General features: G+C 37.3%; 2 protein-coding genes across 3 annotated transcripts in view; one reads left to right on the top strand and one right to left on the bottom strand.

Moving 5' to 3' along the window:
- Positions 1-9706, top strand: part of znrf3 (zinc and ring finger 3) — a 93938-nt gene extending 84232 nt beyond the window's left edge. For both annotated transcript variants that reach the window (XM_067439402.1, XM_067439403.1), the window contains exons 4-8: positions 2050-2181; positions 3047-3154; positions 3294-3461; positions 6395-6497; positions 6586-9706. In XM_067439402.1, coding sequence (XP_067295503.1) covers positions 2050-2181; positions 3047-3154; positions 3294-3461; positions 6395-6497; positions 6586-8237 — 2163 coding nt within the window. In that variant the 3' untranslated portion in view covers positions 8238-9706. The remainder of the gene's footprint in view (positions 1-2049; positions 2182-3046; positions 3155-3293; positions 3462-6394; positions 6498-6585) is intronic.
- Positions 9707-10074: 368 nt separating this feature from the next.
- coq5 (coenzyme Q5, methyltransferase) lies at positions 10075-18256 on the bottom strand. Its single transcript, XM_067439404.1, has 7 exons — positions 18044-18256; positions 17260-17409; positions 13446-13667; positions 13253-13359; positions 12917-13005; positions 11597-11708; positions 10075-10540 (listed from the first exon to the last, which is right to left on the bottom strand). Exons 1-7 carry the CDS (start codon positions 18243-18245, stop codon positions 10439-10441), a joined length of 984 nt encoding a protein of 327 aa, XP_067295505.1. The 5' UTR covers positions 18246-18256; the 3' UTR covers positions 10075-10438.
- Positions 18257-22243: the final 3987 nt, after the last annotated feature.

The following is a 22243-nucleotide window of genomic DNA, read 5'->3' as shown; positions in this document are numbered from 1 at the left end:
TACTTACACGATTTAGTAAGGATATTATTGATATACAGATGTATATTTATCGATATCGACTGATATGGAAAATTATATTGTGATAATTGTTTTGAGCCATATCACCCAGCTCTAGTTCAAAGGCTGTTCAAAGAGCTCTGTATAACCACATTAATTGAGAGGCGAAGGGAAGGAAAAGATGTGGTAGAAAAAAGTGTACAAGCAATAGGGACAACCGCACCCTGAAGAGGATTGTGAAACGTAACCCATTCAAAAATGTGGGGGAGATTCACAAAGAGTGGACTGCAGCTTGAGTCTGTGCTTCAAGAACCACTACGCACAGACGTATACAAGACATGGGTTTTAGTTGTCGCATTCCTTGTGTCAAGCCACTCTTAAACAACAGACAGCGTCAGAAGCGTCTCGCTTGGGCTAAAGACAAAAAGGACTGGAGGAAGAGAGGAGAGGCACACAATCCAAAATTAAAAGAAATAATAAACATTTGAAATATATCAGTCTGTGTGTAATGAATGAATATAATATACAAGTTTTACTTTGTGAATGGAATTAGTGAAATAAATCAACTTTTTGATGATTTTGTAATTATATGACCAGCACCTGTATTTTGTTCAGTTGATTTCTTACAATATCCCAAATGTTTCCAACTATTTGTAAATTGTGAGAAAATTGCTATTTTAACTAAGGAGCCGGGATGTCTGTCAATTGCGTCATATCTAATAATCGCATTCATGAACATTATTTCTGCCCGAGTCCTATCCTGATTTTTTTCCACCGGCTGTGAGGTGAAAACCATATGTCCCAATTTTCTGTGTTAAAACCTGGCATCATGAAACTACACCTTTGTTTTAAATAGACACCCTCTAGCGGACGGAAAAGTTATATAGTGTAGCTTTAATAACATGTTTTTACTCCAAACTCACTTCATAATAACAGTTGAGCATCCTTCTGTGATATTCTGTGACTATTATTTTGCTATCGGTGGGTTTAACGTGATGACGGTTAGAGAAGCGATGGGTCCTTGCTCGTTGATCACATCTTTTGTGGGTTGATTGGACTATCCAGTTGCGTACAGAGTCAGTTGAATAATGCTCGTTAATCACACCTCTTGTGCAGAAAATACATAGCAGACTCCCTAGATCAAGGTTCAATCTTAAATTGAGCAGTCTGGTGACAACGTTATCGCACTTCTGCGGGGCATCTTTGAAGTTTTTGCATGAGCGCCCTCTGGCTTTCAGATGGAGCACCATTTACTACTGATCACAGAGCCGTGCTTCACTGACAAGCTCCGCAAATGATTTAGGTATAATTTAGATTAATCGTGCAGCCCTAGATGGATTACTGAATGTTTTAAAAATGTATGACTAGTTTTGCTTTTGTTGTATTTGTAATAGTGCTGTAGTATTTGTAATCTCTCTGTATCCGCTAGAGCCTGTGTTTCTATCGTATGCTTTGATTTTGAGTGTGTGCATCTTTTCTTGAATAAAAATCCAACCGACCTGAAAAATAAGAGGGGGGAAAGAACACTTAAATGACTATCTTTCAACTTCCCATATTTCACATGAGAGACATGACGACAGAGGGAGAAATAGAGGCTTGAATATCCCTGGTATTTCCCTCAGGTTTTTCAAATTACAGACTGGAGCTGTAGTCTGAGGGAGCTACAAGGCTAAATTGAGCATCCACATTCGCAACATGCAATTGGTTTACTGCTACTTTCCCCTTCTATAGAAAAAAACGCCAACCACAGTTTCCATGTCTGGACTCTATAGGTTGCTTTTTCACATGGGTGTATGTTGTCGGGGAGAGTTCACGTAAATTGGGCAGATTGAATAATGATTGGAAACGTTATTCATTAAAATAATTACATGTATTTTTCTAAGTGCATCTTCAGATGTAAAGCCATGGCAGCGTAATGGGTTTTGGTGCTGGTGCTTTTGAGAGTTTTTACTGAATAACTGTATCATTTAATTGTAAAAGGGTCTGGCATGAGAGCTTGAAGTCTCTCCCTTCTCCAGTTCTTACTGTCTTTTCGCTCATTATTTTCTCTAGCTGAACCAGGTTTCAGAGGACCCCTTAAAGAGGCCGGTGGTCTACGTCAAAGGAGCCGATGCGGTGAAACTGATGAACATAGTCAATAAGCAAAAAGTAGCACGAGCCAGAATCCAACATCGGCCACCAAGGGTGAGAGTTCACACTTGTATTGCATGCAATAGAATGAAACATACATTAGTATGTTAGTGATAGTATGAACTTTAAAAAACAGTGCTTTAAGTCAGGGATAATGTACATCCAGCCGGTTGTTTGTCGCAGAATAAACCCAGACAGGGTGATCACTGCAGTTTGGTTTGTGATAACAACCGGCTTGATGTACATTGTCCTTACATTACACTTCTACTTGCAACATAAGTAAATAAATAGACATTAAATATTTTATTAGCTCTTTAAACGCAAAGCTACTGCAAAGAAAGAAGTTGCTAGCAAGCGGCATAGTTCAAACTGTACCGTATACTTTTTAAGGGATTCAGTACAGTTATACCACTTGTTTCATGACATTTATATAATATATAAATACATCATACAATTTTTTTTTTTTTTATGAGGATAAGATATATTGATTTGAAGTGAAAATCAATCTTACCTGTTCGTTATCTTATAATCCATTACAGTGTACAAAACACCATCTGTGTCTGTATGAAACAAGAGTGAGACTGTGATACCCAGATGGCTTAATGAAATAACTGTGCACAAAATATTGGTTTGAGTTTTAATATTAAAAAAGCATGTATAAAATAATGTATAGTGCTGACCTGGATGAGCCTGTGTTATCAGTTTATTGAGAATAAAATACAGCTGGATTGACCAATCAGAATACTTCACAGAGTCGTGTCGAAAAAGTTGTCTTAAAATAAATAGGTTGTGTTTGGCTGTTGCATTTTCACATCTGAGCATCCCACAAAGAAAGTTTTTTTTTTTTTGTATGTAAGCTTTTTCATATACAGCTAATCTTTAAAATGTCCTGACATTTTCCTGTTGTCGTGTACTACAGCCCACAGAGTATTTTGATATGGGAATCTTCCTGGCGTTCTTCGTTGTGGTGTCTCTGGTTTGTCTCATCCTCCTTATCAAGATAAAGCTCAAGCAAAGACGCAGTCAGGTGAGGCTCCACAATGCAGTTCGATATAGATTTGTTCACAAAAAGGTGTCTTGTTTCATGTCAATGTATCATTTAAAGAAGTTTGTTTCATGCCATTCCTGACATGCCTTCTTTACATAATTGTTTCTCCACCTGTCAGAGTTCCATGAACCGGATGGCTATTCAAGCCCTGGAAAAGATGGAAACACGCAAGTTCAAGGCTAAGATCAAGGGTCAGCGTGAGGCCAGCTGTGGAGCATCGGACTCAGTGAGCAGCAGTTCCACATCAGACTGTGCCATATGCCTTGAGAAATACATCGATGGCGAGGTAATTATCTTCAGAAATGTTCAAAACCCCCAAAAAAACCTTTTAAAAAGGTGTTGCACACTGGCCAAATTTCCTCACTTTGTCAGTTCTGTAATATCTTTTCCAAAACCAAATTACAGGCTAACAAATTAAAGGAATATGCCAAACCACTGTTGCATGACCCTGGAAAATTAGTCATGCTCTCTAGTTTGTATTTTTTTGGTTTATTTGGTTTATTCGGCAGTGGACCTTTCTGACGTTCTTGATAATGTTGTCTTAAACATCCGTGTTTTGGCCTCCCTGTACTTCTTTAGTCTCAAAGTATATGAAGGCTGACTATGGTGACATTTTTTTAATCCGCTGTTGCGGTTATGTGTCAGGCTAAAAAAAAGCACACAACAAAGAATTCAAGGCGTCTGAGATGCACAGAGGAAGTAGCGATATAAAAGGCTCAATGGCATCAAAGGGTTTGTCTGTGATGATTAAGAAAAGCAACAAAAGCAGGGCGGAAAGGCTGAGGGAGGGGGGATGAGTCATGCTTGGGGACAGAGAATGACTTCTGTGGGTGAGATCTGTGAAGTTAGGCTTTCTGTCTGAAAAGCACAGGAGTTCATCTCTTCGAAAGGGATTGAGAATGATAAAGTTTTTGATTTTAGGACACTTCACCCGAGCAGGATTTAGGCTGAGAATCATAATTCAGTAGCTGATTGCAGTTGTCAAGTCATGTGAGCAATTAGTCTTTTAGCATCTTGAGCACTGACATGGTGTGCAACGGTGGCGCCATCTACAGTTCGCATGCATAATGTGGTATTCTAGCGTCTAAAGCAGGGTCAGATCCTGCTTTTGGAGGGCCACCTTCCTGTAAACTTTACTTCCAACCCTAAATAAACACACCTGGACCAGCTAATCTAGGTCTTCCAGAGTACTAGAAACTACATTGCTGGTGTGTTGGTGCAACTAAGAGCTAAATTCTTCAGAAGTAGGATAGGACATCACTGATCTAATGCACGAAAACAGCTCTGTGACTTGGTAGAAGCATAAAATCGGTACCCATGGGTGTCCTTTGTAAGAGTTGGAAGCTTCATGAAATGTAATAAGTATACTTCCTGTTAATTTTACTTAAAGTATACTTAAAGCTGTACTTGATCATTACTTATGTATTAAGTATACTAATATAAATGTAATATAAGTATGCTTGTAAGTAAACTAGTGGACTAAATTAGTCCACTTTTTGGTGTCTAAAAGTTTGCTTTGAAGGGATACTTCACCGCTTTTTCATATTATTCCCCTAACACTTGTCTGAGTGCGTGCACTTAATCTCTCTGACGCGCGGTGATGATCTGATAGCATTTAGTTTAGCCCACTAAGCCCAGTTCATTCACTATGGTACCAAACAGAGATCAAGTTAGAAGCGACCAAACACCTCCACGGATTAAAAAAGAGAACATCTCCCCCTCCCCCCTGTGCCGAGTCGAAGTACTCTAAGAAGTCCTATTCCGCCATACATTATAGTTCTCCTTTTTATTTCGTTTAGAAAAGCACCACGTTTTATTTTATGTCATCATACTTGACCCTTCAACTATTGGTGTAACTGTATTTAAATCGGAGAAATGTGGAGGTGTTTGGTCGCTTCTAACTTGATCTCGGTTTGGTACCATAGTGAATAAACTGGGCTTAGTGGGCTACACTAAATGCTATCAGATCATCACCGCGCGTCAGAGCGATTAAGTGCACGCACTCAGACGAGAGAGGTATGTATTAACTCGTTTTAGTTAAGGTAATAACATAGTTTAATATGAAAAAGTGGTGAAGTATTCATTTAAGTGTTACAATAGTAAACTTTAAGTACACAACTAGTTTACAACTATGTGTTTTGTTTGTACAGTACTGCAGCTATACTACAAGGTATACTGATAGTTTACTTGTCTACTACTTGAAAGTACACTTTGAAGTATACTCTCATTAAACTACTAGTTTAGTAGTTTTATACTACAAATATACTTTGAAATTTTTATCACTTGTAAGTGAACGTAACGTTATACTTATAGTTTACTATTTATATATTAGATTTGCACTAAGTATACTACTATGTTCCTATTTAGGTATTAATTATTTATACTTGTATAAAATACCTTTAACCCTTTCCAACAGTACTTTAACTCTTTCCAAACATTTTATTGTAGCTTCATGCATACCTTTTTTTTTATTTACACTGTAAAAAATGATGGAGTAGATCAAATCCATCAACACCCTCAAAACTTCAGTCATTTCCTCTTCATGGGGCGTTATTTTATTCGGTAACGTTAGGCAGTTTTGTACTTGTATGCTGTTTAATATTTGATGATTACGTTAGTTTACATTTGTGTAAGCAATATTCTATCACTGGTTTCTGTTTCTTCTTCATCTGTGTTTTTATCCGGAGATTCTGCACTCTTTCAGAAGATGCGTAACAGCGCCTCCTATCGTATGACAGTGAAAACACGGATAGCTTGAAAATTCTGTCAATGGCAGGGAAAGAGTAAAGTAGATTTAAAGTAAATACCTATGTACACTACATGTGAGCTACACGAAAAATCGAACATATTTTCTTTATAAATCAATATTTTCAAACGATAAGACAGAATGTTAAACTATGTGTAATAAGTATTTAATAGGCTGCTCAATAAAAAGAGTAAACACAACCAAGTATGCTTAGAATGCTTAATTATACTTGTAAGTATCTCGATCAAAAGATTGAGTACAAGTATAGGCCAGATATATACTTTTTAGATCTTTCTGTCAGTATAAGTCAAGTATACTTGTGCACTTTCTGAGAAGTACATAAAAATAGACTTTTCTTTAAAAGAAGTAAACCAATAGCACACTTAAATAAACTTTTTCATAAGAGAAATGTTACTACAATAACTGGAAGACAGACCTGTTGACCTGACATATCTTCTCCTCCACATTTGTAGGAGTTGAGGGTGATCCCTTGTGCACACCGATTTCACAAGAAATGTGTGGACCCTTGGCTACTTCAACACCACACCTGTCCACACTGCAGGCACAACATAATCGGTGAGCACTCAAATTGTCAAATATGTCTAAATAACAGGTCTCGATTCAGTACATTTTTTTTTAACTGTGCATTCTTATTTTCAACCAGAGCAAAAAAAGGGAAACCCAGGCGCCGTTTGCCTTGATCCAGGAAACCCAGTCCACAGCCGCCAGCAGAGGGTCGTCCTCCCCGTTCATTATCCAGGAAGGGTGCACAGAGCTGGGCAGGTGACGGCCTACCCTACACGGACCAGCATGGACCCCCATGGCAACCCCATCACTGTTTTAACAGTGGACCAGCACCCTGAGCAGGGCCTCTATCCTTCGCAATCTTCCTTCATACGGGGTTACCCTGCCCTCCATTTGGACCACACGCTAAACCCGCACCATTGCGGCCTGGAGCACCGTGGACCTGCTTACCCACAAACCCATACATTCAAACGGCCCAAATTCCATGGACGCAACTTTTCTCGTGCTGCCTGCTTTTCCCAGTACGAGACCATGTACCAACACTACTATTTTCAGGGCTTGACCTTTCCACAACCCGAAAACCAGCCTGGTAATGGACTCCACAAAGGTCACAGTCGACCCTTCCAGCCAGGACTTTTGTATCCTACTGTGGTGCACATGGCACCAGCTTCCTCTTCCCGTCTGGGTGACTCCGGAAGCACCTCAGGACTTAGTTGTTACCACGGGCACCGTTCCGTGTGTAGCGGTTACCTTGCGGACTGTCCCGGAAGTGACAGCAGCAGCAGTTCGGGTCAGTGCCACTGTTCCTCGAGCGATTCCATGTTGGATTGTACGGAAGTCAGCAACCAGGGCGTGTACGGAAGCTGCTCGACGTTCCGGAGTTCGCTAAGCAGTGATTATGATCCCTACGTGTACCGCAGTAAGAGTCCGTGTCGGGGATCGGCTGGAGAGGCTGGGACGGTGTTTTCTGCCGCCCCTCCAGCTGATGACACTTCGGCCCCAGTATCAGGGATGATGGACTGCCTACAAGCTCAAGTTGGAGCATGTTACAGTTCTGGGGACCAGTTGTCTAACTGCAGCCTGGAGCCCAACTGTAGTAGCCACTCTTCAGTGGAAACCAGGGAACTTACTAGCACTACCTCAGCCGGGCCCCTAGAGGGCTCTGTGGCAGAAAGGAGCCACAGCTCTGTGAAGCCTTGTGGAGAGCAAGGGGTAGCTTGCAACTGCTGTTTTGAGGTACCTAAATTAAACTTAGAACGTAAAGGTAAGGAAGGTGAAGACCGAGGACGCTGCAGGTGGGCCGCAGAGTCTCAAGCGGTCGCTTCCCCACAGAACTTTTATAGCGTCAGCACTGAGCAGCTACCGTCTCCAGATCATGTTAGTTATGACGGACTGCCATGCTGCTTTTACACAGAGATGACTGTACACAGAGGAAGTGCTAGTAATTACTCTGAAGATTGTTCAGTTAATGTACATTACGCCCAGACGGACACTGACAGCTGCATGGGACAGGGTTGCTGTGAGCTAGCACAGCGAATACCCATAATTCCTGAGGATACAGACTGTGAATTAGGCTTGGGTCCAGAACCACAAACGTGTTTGCTCCCTCCAAGGGAAGAGAGGACTTCTGAGGAGAATTGTGACTTGTTTTTCACCTCAGGACAATGTAGAGGTCAAGTTTATCAGCAGCCTCAAGATGAGGAGGCGAGAGCACTGTTTCCCTCGCAGTGTACTGGCGTGTCTGAAACACAAGGGGGCGGCAAAGCATCTTATGATCGATCAGGGCTCTGATAGGAGACCCTAAAACAGCACAGGCTCTTGAAAATCAATCATTTTAAACATCTAAATAGTTGTGTTGTCAAAACTCTGGAGTGTACTTTATCAGAAATGGTTTGCGTTTCAAAATAAGATTTTACAATTGTTCTTTTTTTTTTTTTTTGCTTCTCTAAGTGTTGATTTTGTTCATTCCTGTGGCCTTCAGAATCTGTCACATCAACACAACGGTTACAGAAGGCAAATGTACAAAGCTATATTTGAATTTCACATACTTCCTTGTGCACCACCAACTCAGAAATGCGAGTCATACGGAGCATCATTATATGAATGCTTTCTTGATTGGACTAGGACCAGGGATAATGTCTAAATGTATATGACTAACTTTGTTTTTATGACCATTTAGATTATGCCTAAGTTCCACTTTATTAGCGCTAAGATTATTTGAATGCTCTTTTTACAGAATTGCATGCGAGCAGTAAGAAGTCAAACAGCATGTACGTACATCTCAGTAAACTAAATGATTTCATTTAGAGAAATAAAAACCAAAACGTTTGTGTGGAGGGAGTGCACATCAGGCGCTGAGGTCATTACTCACCGACAACTTAGCTAGGTGTAAATCGGACTTGAATATGTACATCTCCCTCTTTCTCTTCTTCTCTCAGGGCCTTTATCTTTTTAGTACAGAAATAGACCATTAAAAAATGCTTCCATTAAAAAAACACACAAAATACTTGTCACTGGAGACTACTTAGCTATATGTACATCACAGCAAAGTTTAGTTTGTCTCCAGGGTACAGTCGAAACACCACTGGTTGAATTAGAACCTGACTACTCTAGGGTTAGAGGTGTAGGATGTCTAGTTTTTGACCCCTAAGTTGCTCTTTTCTTTCTTTCTTAAAGCTAGCAGTTTGTCAGAAAGACACCAAAGTATAATGGTTTAAAGAGATTGGAATGCAGTGGTATATATATTTATATGTATCAAAAAACGCATAATTACCTTTAATAACTACACATTGCACTCATGCTTTACACATACACCATCATATCAATCATCATGCCTTTCTGTTTTTACAGAGTATTTTATACTGTTTCTATGAAATGTACCCATACAGCTTACACAGGCGGTCATTTTAAAATAACTTTATTTATACATAGACTAAAACAGTGCCGTAACATGAGAATCTACTCTTGCCTTGCATAGAAATATGTACTGCAAATATAGCATTTTTTCTGGGTACTCAAGTCACTATTTAATATTTCGTATTGTTCGTAGCACTTAAGATTGTATAAAAGAAAATGTGTACAAAAATTAATATTTTTTAATTTTTTTAAAGATATAATTATTTTCTCCATTATCATTTTACAAATGCTAAAGGTTAGAGTTTGATCTGTGTATATTTCTGTATCTGTATAGCAGCACATTTCATAAATGGAAATATGTTCTCTGAATATTTATTGACTAATATATTTATCTTTAAGCCATGTCTTATGTTCAGAGTGTCTGAGGTTTTTTTTTGTTTTTTTTGAGATCACTAATAAGAGACTTTGTAAATACATGGTAATTGCACACGAGACGATTAAATATTCTCTGACCAAAAACTGATTTTAAAATTTTAGTACAATTTTGTAACAAAGTGTACAAAGATCTTTAAAAAATATATATATGGTTTATTAAAGTAAAAACAACTGACTCTTTCATTTTCACCAAGCACAACACATCACAGAGATGTTTTTCATGTTATGGACCAGTTTCGCTAATACAAGAGTGTGGATCCGATTGAGACCAGAGCTAGAACTCGCACAGCATTATATGAATGACTGTTCATTACTATTTTGTAATGGAATAAAAAAACAAATTTTATTGTTTTATTAGGTCAGCGTGTACTTCACAATGACCAACGCATCGCGCAGCTTGTACAAATAAAAACAGTGCTCGCATTTCATCAGCCTTTAACATTTTCAATATCTCAGGCAAACATATCACTCAAACCCACAACATTTTAATTTCTTCCATTTTCACTTCAAAGGCTGAAATGTGTTTCAATATACCAACAGAACGAACAAAGGACTTTTCATGCTGAGTTTCCTAAGAGCCAGTGCCTGTTGCACAAGTGTTCTGATTTTACTGTCCTCTTTTTGTTTGGAGAACAGCGCTCTTTCTTGTCAGAGTTCATTTGGAGTTAAAGCGATACTCTTTGTATGTGGTAGACAGTCACTCAGAGCTTAAATCCTGAATGAATGGCAACAATTCCTCCAGTCAGGTTAAAATACTGGACGCAGAAGAAGCCAGCCTCCTCAATCATTTCCTTGAATGTTTCCTGTGGAAGATATAGTATGATAAAGGTTTCTCACAATACATTCTATAATTCGTTAAAATACTGAAATGCTTTTTCACTCTTTGTTTAGATGATCGTAGTTCAAATGCTATTTACAATATTGTAATACTCATGTTTTCAGGATAATTAGAATTTTTTTTAAATCCATACCAAAAACAGGCATGTGAAAAGTAGCAAAAATAAAACATTATTAGGGATGTGCCCTGAAGCCTAAATCTGAATTCGGATAGGCACGGAAAATGGGTAACACATTCTACAGAGCCCCTAAAGGGATATGGTTAGACCTGCTGTGGTAGTTACATTACAGTACATCAGATTTCACTTATCATGTGATATTAAAGAGACATGGACGACGTCTTAGAATTTGGTGCACAAAAGACCCTGAGTGTCATTGACAAATATCTTGTGCAATGTGTGGTCAGAGCTGCCGCTCCCTATAAACACAGTACTCATCATCGCAAATCTGAAAAAGTGATTTCGATATTGATGCCTCTATCAATATCCCGGGTATTTAAATCACTTTCTTTCTATTTACTTTAACATTCGCGATGAGTACTGTGCTTATAGGGAGCGGCAGCACTGACCACAAATTGCACAAGATATTTGTCAATCCTAGTTGCAAACTACATACAATATACTGTAATTACCCAAATTGTGAAAGAATGCAAAAGCATTGAAATGTATTTTTTCCTCCCATCTAATTTTTTCTCCATCATTACATCCCTTTAGGGGCTCATTTCCTTTCCAGACATAGTATTTGGTGTCGGGCACATCCACAAAGTTTCAGTGGCTTTCATTTAACAAAGAAAAACTTTAACCCTTAGTTGATAAAACTCCCTCCCTTGTATGTTCTTAAATTTCAGGACCCAACAGTGTTTTATTTTAGGTAAAATGAAGATTGACATGTAGACTTTGCATCAAAGCTTCCAGGAAATTATTGCACTTGCACAAAATGTCTGAACACTATTTGTGCCATGTGTCTCATGCCTATAAAACAGCTGTATCACTAAGGACTGTGTGGATTTTGTCTTTTGTTACCTGGTCTGGGAACTTTCGGATGCTCTCAACCAAATACTGATATGATTTCCAGTCTCCAGCGATCACTTCGCCCAGCACAGGGATCATCTGAAAACTATATGTATCATACAGACTGCAAAAAAAAAAGAAATATATATATTTTTAAAAATCATGAAACAATGCACTTACTATACACTGTATATCCTCTCTAAAACAGAAATTTGATTGCATAACACCAGATTGATTTACAATAAGGTCTCATTTGCTAACATTAGTTTTAATGTAACTAATATTAACAATGATGAGCTATACACTTGTTACAGTATTAATAAACTAAAAATACAACTGTCCGTGTTAGTTCAAACTGAATTAACTATTGTAAACAAATATAACGATCTAAATGATGTGTTAGTAAATGTTAAAATTAACATTAATAAATGATTTAAAAGTAATGTTCATTTTTAGTTCAACAAATTAAACTATTATGAAATTATTTTAATATCAATTTTTGGTATAGCACAAATTACAATTCATATTGTTCTAAAGTGTTTTCAAAGGGCCTTAAAAAATCAAAGTAGTGTTAAATACTGTTAAAAACAGTGTTAAATTCTGTAAACATTTTCAATGCAGGGTTATTATAGTTAAAACTCAAAACAATAATGAGCATTACAAAAAATATATACCGAGCCCCTAGCTGGACATGGTGATGGGATAAAAAATTATATGAACTGATAAAAAAATTATTTTATACACTGCATAAAATGCTCTTCTTATTTAGTAGTTTTCTTGTTTCCAGTCCAAATATCTAAATATTCTTAAATCAAGATGCATTTACTAGATAAGTAAAATTACATAAGATATTTTTTTCTTGTTTTCTTGGGGAAAATATCAAAATGAAGTGAGCTTTTTGCTTAAAACAAGCTAAATTATCTCCCAATTGGGTGAGAAAAATAATCTTATTTCTGTTTGGGACGGAAACAAGAAGCAAGATTTCAATTAGAAACAATATTATTTTCCTCACCCCATTGGCAGATCATTTTGCCTGTTTTAAGCAAAAACTCGCTTCATTTTGATTTTACTTTCAACAAAACAAGAAAAAATCTCGTCATTTTATTTATATAGTAAATGCATCTTGATTTGAGAATTTTGAGATATATAGGCTAGAAACAAGACAAAATTACTAAGTAAGAGCATTTTTTGCAGTGTATATAAAGCTTTAATAGCTCCTTTTACTTCAGCTAGATTCCAAGGCAACTTGTCTCATTTTCTTTCCGTCAAAAAAAAAGTGAGTAAACATCAATAAAAACTATACTGATACTGAAATAACACTGATTCAATGACCTTGCTAGAAGAGGGTTGGTCACTTTGCTGAATTCTAGACACATGAACCGTCCTCCTGGCTTAAGGACACGCAAAGCCTCTTGAAGAGCCTGCAGACAGAGCCATCATTATAATAACTAGCCTACAGTGACAGAATGATCTGAGTATTCAAATATATAATTCTTCAAATATGGACATGAATAAATGATAAGATTTTAGATTAGATTACGTTAAGATTGTAAGTAGTAGAGCAATATAGGCTACATTTCGAAGTGAAATTGCTTTCAGTAGTGTTATTTATTTCAGTGTCAAGTTTTAAGCTGTTCAGCAAACTGATGTAAAGTGCAGAGTCTTTACTTGCTCTATGTGGGTGACATTTCTGATGCCGAAGGCGATAGTGTATATGTCAAACTGATCGTCGTCGAATGGAAGCTCTTCCGCATCGCCTGCGACCCACGACAGTCCTGCGGACGTGACAAATGAAATCAACTTTTATATTTCACTCTAAAACTTGCATGATTTACATGTCTTTGGTGAAAGATGACCATACCTGTAGTGATTCCTGCTTTCTCCGCCCTGTGTTTTCCAACTTTGAGCATTTCTTTATTGATGTCACACACCACGGCCCGTGACTGTGGAGGCCCTGCATCATCAGACACATAATAATCGGCGATCTCCTGCCAAGATGGTGTCTGACGGGATTTTGCTCTAAGCCGCTGCTGACGATCATACATTGAGCGTGTGTACTCCAGGAAGCGGAAAGAGATGTCACCTACAGCAGAATGGAACAGTTTTGAATTTGTATGAACATCTAGGACAGGGGTTTTCAATCTTTTAGATGCCACAGAACACACACACGGTCTAGATCGGTAAGATGTTTTTAGAATAAGTCTCTTATGCTCACCAAGGCTGCATTTATTTGATTAAAAAACTGTAATATTGTGAAATATTATTAAAATAAAATAAATTATAATAGTTTCTATTTGAGTATATTTTAAAATGTAATTTATTTCTGTGATCCAAAGCTGAATTTTCAGCATCATTACTCCAGTCTTCAGTGTCACATGATGCTTCAGAAATAATTTTAATATGCTGAGTTGATGTTCAAGAAACATATCAATGTTGAAAACATTGTAAATTGTTTTGTACAAATATTTTTTGGATTCTTTGATGAATAGAAAGTTCAAAAGAACAGCAAATATAAACTTACTGTAAATACAACTTAAAACAATAAAACTTCTTACTGACCCAAAAATTCTTTTCTTTTTTTTTGCATATAATGGTAAAAAAGCGTTCTATTTCAGATAAATGCTGTTCCTTTGAACTTTCTATTCATCAAAGTATCCTAAAAAAAGTGTTACACTTAATGTTTTAAAAAAATATATAAAATAAATGCAGCCTTGGTGAGCATAAGAGACCTCTTCTAAAAACATTAAAGCTACACTGTCTGTGTAACTTTTTTAGTTTATTCTAAGCTAAAATCACTTAGTTCTTTCAAAAATATATGTGCTCATTAATGTATATTTACTTCTTTCAAGTAATAAAGTATTCTCGTAAGTTTATAATATGCCATTGAAAATACATACGGGTGAGGGTTCGGATGGAAGTCACCATGTTACTCCTCCATCTTGAAAGTACATTAGCCAAAGAGGGACATACCCTTAAATTCAAGCTTCGCTTTTCATGTTTTAACACTCGATGGCACTGTGTCGAATGTGAAGAGGAGGATTGCTTGAGACTGCTATATGATGATGGAGGATCACTCTTATTCTCGAGGATATTTGCCAGAGGAAGCGGAAAAAAAGACTTAAGACGGCAACGCAACAGGCAAATCAACAAGACAAAAGTAAATATTGGAGTGGCTTTTCCAAGATGGAAAGAGCTCATGAGGAGCAACGCTTTTAAAAAGGACGCCGACGTTGCCTGCTTTCTTCTCGACATGGTGTGCTGAGCATAACACTAGAACGACGTCTAGGATAGTTTTCCTCGCGTCAATGATGAAAAAGTATTGTTTACCTTATAATATAAATCCGTGTTCTATGACGGATAACATGAGATTAATATTTTAATTGCATTATAATTGGTAGGCTATATATGTAGGCACTTTCAATTTTAGTTATTTTTCATTTATTTTACTGTATACACAATTAATGTAGTGATAATGCTAGTGTAAGTTAGCTGTTTCTAAGCGAGACTTTCACCTTTACTTTTACATCTGTCCTGTAATCTTATTCATTTAAGACGTATTATTGTACGATGTAAATATATTTCACACTATGACACCTTATTATGACTATAGCCTACACCTATGATATAGCCTGCAACGTAAACATTGCCTTACGCTAGTGATGTCGTACAATATACAGAATAACGATAGCACTGATGAAAGTTACTTTACTAAGATTAGCTTGCATTCGTCTGGGAACTTGATAGCTGATGTTAGCAATGAAATGGTAAAAAAAAAACGAAAACGTAAAACTACTATTCATTTTACATAGATTAATTTGATCATAGATCTTTGGCAAATTAAATAACTGCAAATTATAATATTTTTCAAAAGTAACCTCATCACTTAAAGCAACACTCATCGAAGAGATCGAACTGGAAGCCATAATCTTTGACTAAATCGGCCACCGTAGGAGTTGAAACGAAATCGAAATTGAGAGGAACAGAACCTATTATTCCTGGATGGTCATATACCTTTTCACCACTAGATGGTGGAAAATATCACACAGTGTAGCTTTAAAAAGCAAAAACGTGTGCGTGCGTATCCGCTTAGAAAAGTGCAACGTTTTATTTTATGTCATCATACTTGACCGTTCAACTATTGGTGTAACTGAATTTAAATAGGGAAAACGTGGAGGTGTTTGGTCGCTTCTAACTTGATCTCGGTTTGGTACCATAGTGAATGAACTGGGCTTAGTGGGCTAAACTAAATGCTATCAGATCGTCACCGTGCGTCAGACAGATTAGGTGCACGCACTCAGACAAGAGAGGTATGTATTAACTCGTTTTAGTTAAGGGAATGACATAGTTTAATATGAAAAAGCGGTGAAGTATCCCTTTAAACATTCTACCACTATTAAAGCACACAAGCATTGCATGCAAATCTAAGAATCTCTGGACTAACAATGTTGTACAGGCTATAGTAGATGTAAGGACAAAACTATCACATTAAACATGACTTCTGTGTAGTTAAATTACACTCATGTAGGGTGAATTCAGGTTGATTGGGACATTTTTTGCTATTGAGATGACTTGGAAAAAAGTGTCCCAATCACCCTGAATTCACCCTACTATTAGAATTAATTTCTGAACATTGTAAGGTTATTTTTCCTGGTATTTTTATTGTACATATTACCATTGGAAATTTAAAAATAGCACTCCCTTGTGAAACCCTCCCCAAATAATGAATTACTGTAATTTAACAAACCAAACAAATTACTCTAGATTTTCTATATTTTAATTGCAGCTACTATAAATGCCATAACATTAGAGCAGGGGTGTCCAAACTCGGTCCTGGAGGGCCACTGTCCTGCAGAGTTTAGCTACATTTTGCCTCAACAAACCTGCCTGGACGTTTTTAGCATCCTTAGTAAGAACTTGATTAGCAGGTTCAGTTGTTTAATTGGGGTTGGAGCTCAATGTTGCAGGAGAGTTGATGTAGGATTTAGAAAGTAATTAGTAATAAGTAATGCAATACTTTTAAGAGAGTAACTAATTAGTACAGTAATCTAATCACACTGTTGAAGACGTATCATATTAGTTATTCATATTAGCTAGTAATGAATTACTTTTTTAGAGTAACTTACAAAATACAGATTTTCAAGAAGCACATTAAAAGACCATTAATATTCAAAAGTCACTTGATATTCAGTAATATCTTCAATTGTATTGCATTGATGCTATTGGATGAATACAAAACTTGAACACTGTTACTGAACTGAACTGAATCAACACAACACGTGTGCTGAATAATTCTATTTTAATTCTATTTAATTCTATATGACTTGAGTTTCATAATTTTATGAACTTTACACTAAACCAAATCAAACATTCAACTGACTTGACGTAAATAAAGACACTATTATCTTCTGTAGAGTGGTTTTATAGTTCACTTGCAACGTTCATACTGCTATCGAACTAAATTGAGCTGCATAATGACACTAATGTCTTTTTAGAGCTGCTTTTCAACTGAAATAGTATAACTTTCATAACTAAAAAACCTAGTAGCCTTAATACTGTTCTTTTTTTGTTTCCTACTGTGAAGCTGCTTTAAAACAACCAGTATTTTATAAAGCGCAATATATGTCAATGTAAAATGAATGCAACAAAATGAAATAAAGAACAAGGTTTTGCTTTACCTGTGCCACCAGCCGTATCCAGTAGTCGTAGCCCCGGCTGAGGGTTCATAATGTGCAGCAGTGTGTCTTTCCACAATCTGTGTATTCCCAAACTCATGGCATCATTCATCACGTCATACTTCTCAGCCACACTTTCAAACACCTTATACACTGATAGTTAAAAAACAAAAAGAGAAATGGAAATGTAACCACTGGTGGAAATAGCACACACTTCCTAACATCCAGAGTCGGACAGTATTAAAGTACTTTTACTTTCCAAGTAATTTTGTTTTTCAAGTATATGTACTTTACCAGTGTTCTTCTTTGGAAAACTTTTACGTCACAACATTCCAAAACATAATATTGTACTTTTTACAGTAATACATTTCATATTGAATATAATTTAATAATAATGCAGTAAAAAGTAGGACATATTATGCTTTGGAATGCAGTGAATTAAAAATAACGTTACTCCTCTACTCTCCGCCTCTGCTAACATCACATACTTAATTTAAACACTGTTAATTAGGCATGGGCAACTATTCATATTAACAAACTGCAGATACAGACGTGTTGCCAGGGTAACAAAAACAATTTTTTATATTTTTATGTTTTTACAGATTTGTCTACGCCTTATGCGGTGAGGTAATGAGGTTTACACCTATATAAAATAGTTTTCGTTTCTTAATGATCAACAGCTTTATCGTTTCCATACACTTGTACGTGACATTTTACTTAAATATATTCTTACGTAGTGAATTTTAAATAGCCAAACATTCCTAATAAACTGATGTATGTAACTCACCTTTCTCTGCTTTCTCCTCCTCTGGGACTGTTTGAAAACCAAAGTGCGTACTTCTGCCCTCTGTACTATCACTATATTCGCGACACCCTGTGATCCCAGCACGACAGCATAAATGTTTGACTTGACACCCTGAAACATTATGAATATTTCGGGTAGAATTGGAGAAATATCTAAGGGCAAGTGTCCTGACGGAGGCCGCCATGTTTCTCTCAAGTTCAGTTGCGCAGTCTCTAGCGTCATAAACCCGTAACGCGACGAGTTGTAGTTCCGGCTGATCTTTGTTGGACTACAAAAATGTAGATCGATCTCCACCTACTTTGCAGAGATTTGACCTCGTGCATCATCTTACACTGGACATTACACAGCAAATATAAAAACTAGGGTGCTTGCATCTTCGAACAAATGGACAACAAGTTTAAGTGTATACTTATTGGCCTTAATCTTACCTTAATCTTTGAGAGCCATGTATCAGCCAAATGTATTTTTAATTTGTGCGTGGAAGCTTGTTCTGTAAGGAAATGATTGTTCACTGTGTAGGTATAATCAAAATTATATTAAGAAGAATGTTTGATAGATATTTCTCTCACTCTCTCTCTCTCTCCCTCTCTCTCTCTCTCTCTCTCTCTCTCTCTCTCTCTCTCTCTCTCTCTCTCTCTGTGTGTGTGTGTGTGTGTGTGTGTGTATAGATAGATAGATAGATAGATAGATAGATAGATAGATAGATAGATAGATAGATAGATAGCCTATATGTATTATTTTACTATTTACTTTTTATTATTGTGTATATTCTTTTATTATTTCCCTCGATTTAATTACTATTCTGTTTTTATTGTATAAAAACTAACTGGACAATGTTTATGCTTAGGCAAGACCTGTAGCCTAGTTAAAGACACATATAGCACCATTAAACTGAAAGTTACAGAGGGGCTTTGTTGTTTGAATTAAAGGCACAATATGTAGTTTTTCGCTGTTAGAGGTCACCTGTTCAAAACAAAGGTTTAAAGGGTCATGAAACCCCCCTGTTGCAGCGGTGTTCTTTCACACCTTCGATTTGAAAAGGCTTGTTAAAAGGGGAGGGGTCAACTGTAAAAAGGTGGGATGGGTATTGTGTGGAAAGAGGGAATGGTTTGCATAAATAGGTGAGTGTCATTAGGTGCATTAAGATTAGCGAGACCAACAGCGAATGAGAGCTCTGAGACATTAAGTGGCGTGCAGCCGAGATCGCAAATCATTCAGCTCTTCAAACCAGCATAATTCAGTGAGAAATGAAAATAAATGTTATTCTGCATGATGAAATATTTTGCAAACGTGATAAAACTATTTGTCCAAATATGCACGCTGTTTGGCAAGATGAACAACGCGCCGACGTGATAAGAGAACATGAACCACCCACGAACATGCGATGCGATAGATATATTTAATTGTAGATCGGGGTAAAAGCGAAGGGGTTTGAGGTTTCATAGTCTCGACCGCACATCTGAAGCACAGAGTGACGCGCGCTGGGTTGCCGTGACGATCCGGGCTGTCACGCCCGCTAAATCTATATTTGTCCAAATATGCAGACTGTTTCACTAAGAGCCCGAACACATGCGGTTTAGTGCATGTCTGTGACCACAAACAAAACTGAGAAGGCTCTTGATTCTTGTTGATATTTCATTTAAATATTGTTAATTGGCCTACAGATCAGTTTTTTTGCACTAAATTAGATAGTCAACACTTGCAGGTTCGGCGTGCGATTCCTCAAGTTAATTTTACTTTACCGAGCCTTTGTAGCAAAGGCTTCCACAGACGCCGCCCGCTTACGGCTCGCTCAGCACCCTTACGTTACTTCGTATCAGCATAACGCCCTCACTTTCCTCACGCTGCTTCCAAAACTTCCCCACCATATCTCTACAATAATGATGGAAGACGAGCCTCACAGAAGTGACTGTCTCATGCATATTAACTAAATTATCTTTTATGCATACTACAGTGCAGTGATTGGACTGAATGAGCTTTATGTCATGAATATATATCGAGAATCGCTCGGAGCGGACGACGTCAGCATGTCCCCCGAAAAGCACACGCTGACGGCAGTATTTGTGACGTTGCTCCGACTAAGCTTTTCAAACCGGAAGACAGAAAGCGCTCTGAAAAATGCGAAAATAACTATTTTTAACACATGAATACCATTAATGAGTACCCTTAGTGTTTTCAATGATGTGCAGCCTATGCATATCTGTTTACATCTCAAAAAAAGTGTTTTGGGGTTTCATGACCCTTTAAAGATAGTTTGATGACGTGACATTAAACGTGGATTCATGGGAGATGTCGTCTTCACCTCACAGCCAGTGGAAAAGAAATGGGATGGATGGGACTAGCAGAAATCATGTTCATGGATGAGATTGTTACTGTAGTATGAAGCAGAGTGCTGGGGGAGCGCAATGTAGCAGCTGGAGCGATTGCTAATGAGAGATGAGCGTGACAAGACGGGAGAGCAGTGGAGCTTTTATTATGCCACAATTACCGCATCCACTTCTTCCGGTCAAGCAGATGTGGGGTTACAGTGCTGTGGATATTAGATACCTTTGAGAGTGCTGTAAATTATATAGGCCTACTAATGTTACACTGTGCATTCCCTTGGAGGCTATGAGACACTTGTTGCAGTAAGCTAGATCAATATTAGTCATGGTAAAACATGGTATTCGCAGTAAATCAAGAAAACGAGATTCAAACGTTATATAACTATATAATTAATTTTCTGTCAATAAATGTATCTAGACAGTTGTTCCCTTGTCTAATAAAAGGCGTATTTCTCTGGAATTTAACATTCTTGGAAACATTTGGGGATAATGTAAGTCAACAAAATATATAACATTGTTATAGTGTTTTTTTGATGTTTTAATCCAAAAATCTTACATATTGTGCCTTTAATCAGTAATCACTCACTGGATACAACCTTGGATACAACTGATTTTCATAAGGGAGAGAAATTACAATAAAGCATGCGTTTAGTAACGCTTACCAGTAGGGGGAACTGTAGGATTTATAGTCATGCTGGTCGAATACCTTACGGCACTGCAGCAGAATGTAAATGAATGTCGAACTGCATGTTTGCCTTTCTGAGTGGATTTTATTATATGTGGTTATTTAATGAGTAAAGGCTGATTGCATTTATTAGACAATCAAACAAATCACCATGAATTTAATAGATAGTTAACTCCGAGTGCATCATTTATCCAGTAACATCATTGATAGATTGTATTATTTTGTAATTCATATTCGTGTTACATTGTAATGCTCTGTGCATGTGTTCACCTCACATACCATGAACATCTGCAGGTGGGCAGCCAGAGCCAGGCCTCACACACACACACGCGCGCATACGCACACACACACACACACACACACAGGGGAAATGGCTTACACATGGGGCCTGTAATACAGGCTTTGTTTATGCATCCACTCTACGTCTGGTAGTCATTTTATCTGATAAGCATTTAAGCAACGCAGAAAACATCAGAGCTGAATTTCTTCCTTCCTTCACTTTTTTCCTCTTCAGCAGATGTTGTTTTGGAGGTCTGTCTTTTCAAATACATGCTTGTTTGCATATTTCCCCTTTGTCATATCTGTTTAATAAAACGATTTGGTTGTGCGTGAAACTTTGGTTACCTTACAAGCAAATTTTGGAGTCTCCCTCCTCCTGAAGGATCAAATTTGCATTGTAAATTCCCTCTCTCTCTTTCTCTTCTTACCTCCATGTAAATTACTGCATGTCAACCATAATAAAAAGGGGCATTAGTGACAACTCATGGTGTACAAAGCAAACACGACAGGCATAAGAAACATGCATATTTATTTTTGCACTCGGGACACATTAAATAAAAACTACAAAGGTAACTTATACAAAAGATAGATTATATCCCATTTTACATCCAAAATAACAATAATTTATGGTATAAATTAAAATTCTCACTATTTTATTTACAATTCCATGAAAACAACATCTTTTTATTATCCCTGGAAGCACCCTTTCCAAAAATTGTAGGGATTCCTATCTTGGTTTCTCAGAAGGAAGGCCCGCTGACACTGTGATAAACCACAGAAGGATATGACACTTTTTTCCACTGCTAAAAGTGCTATGGCGTTCGGCTTTGCGATCTAAATGGATGCCTGGTTTCTGCATTATTCACCAGCCTTTCCAGATGAATATGACCTTGT

The sequence above is a fragment of the Pseudorasbora parva genome, chromosome 3, assembly GCF_024679245.1.
Source record: "Pseudorasbora parva isolate DD20220531a chromosome 3, ASM2467924v1, whole genome shotgun sequence".
Taxonomy (NCBI): domain Eukaryota; kingdom Metazoa; phylum Chordata; class Actinopteri; order Cypriniformes; family Gobionidae; genus Pseudorasbora; species Pseudorasbora parva.
Note: the sequence above shows the minus strand (reverse complement) of the source record. Positions and strands in the feature narration are given on the sequence as shown.

Coding starts and splice junctions, on each gene's coding strand:
- coq5 (XM_067439404.1), bottom strand. CDS start 18,245: ATGGCGGCCTCCGTCAGGACACTTGCCCTTAGATATTTCTCCAATTCT. Junction 17,410..18,043: donor GGAGGAGAAAGCAGAGAAAG/GTGAGTTACATA, acceptor TTTAACTATCAG/TGTATAAGGTGTTTGAAAGT. Junction 13,006..13,252: donor ATGTCACCCACATAGAGCAA/GTAAAGACTCTG, acceptor CTCTGTCTGCAG/GCTCTTCAAGAGGCTTTGCG.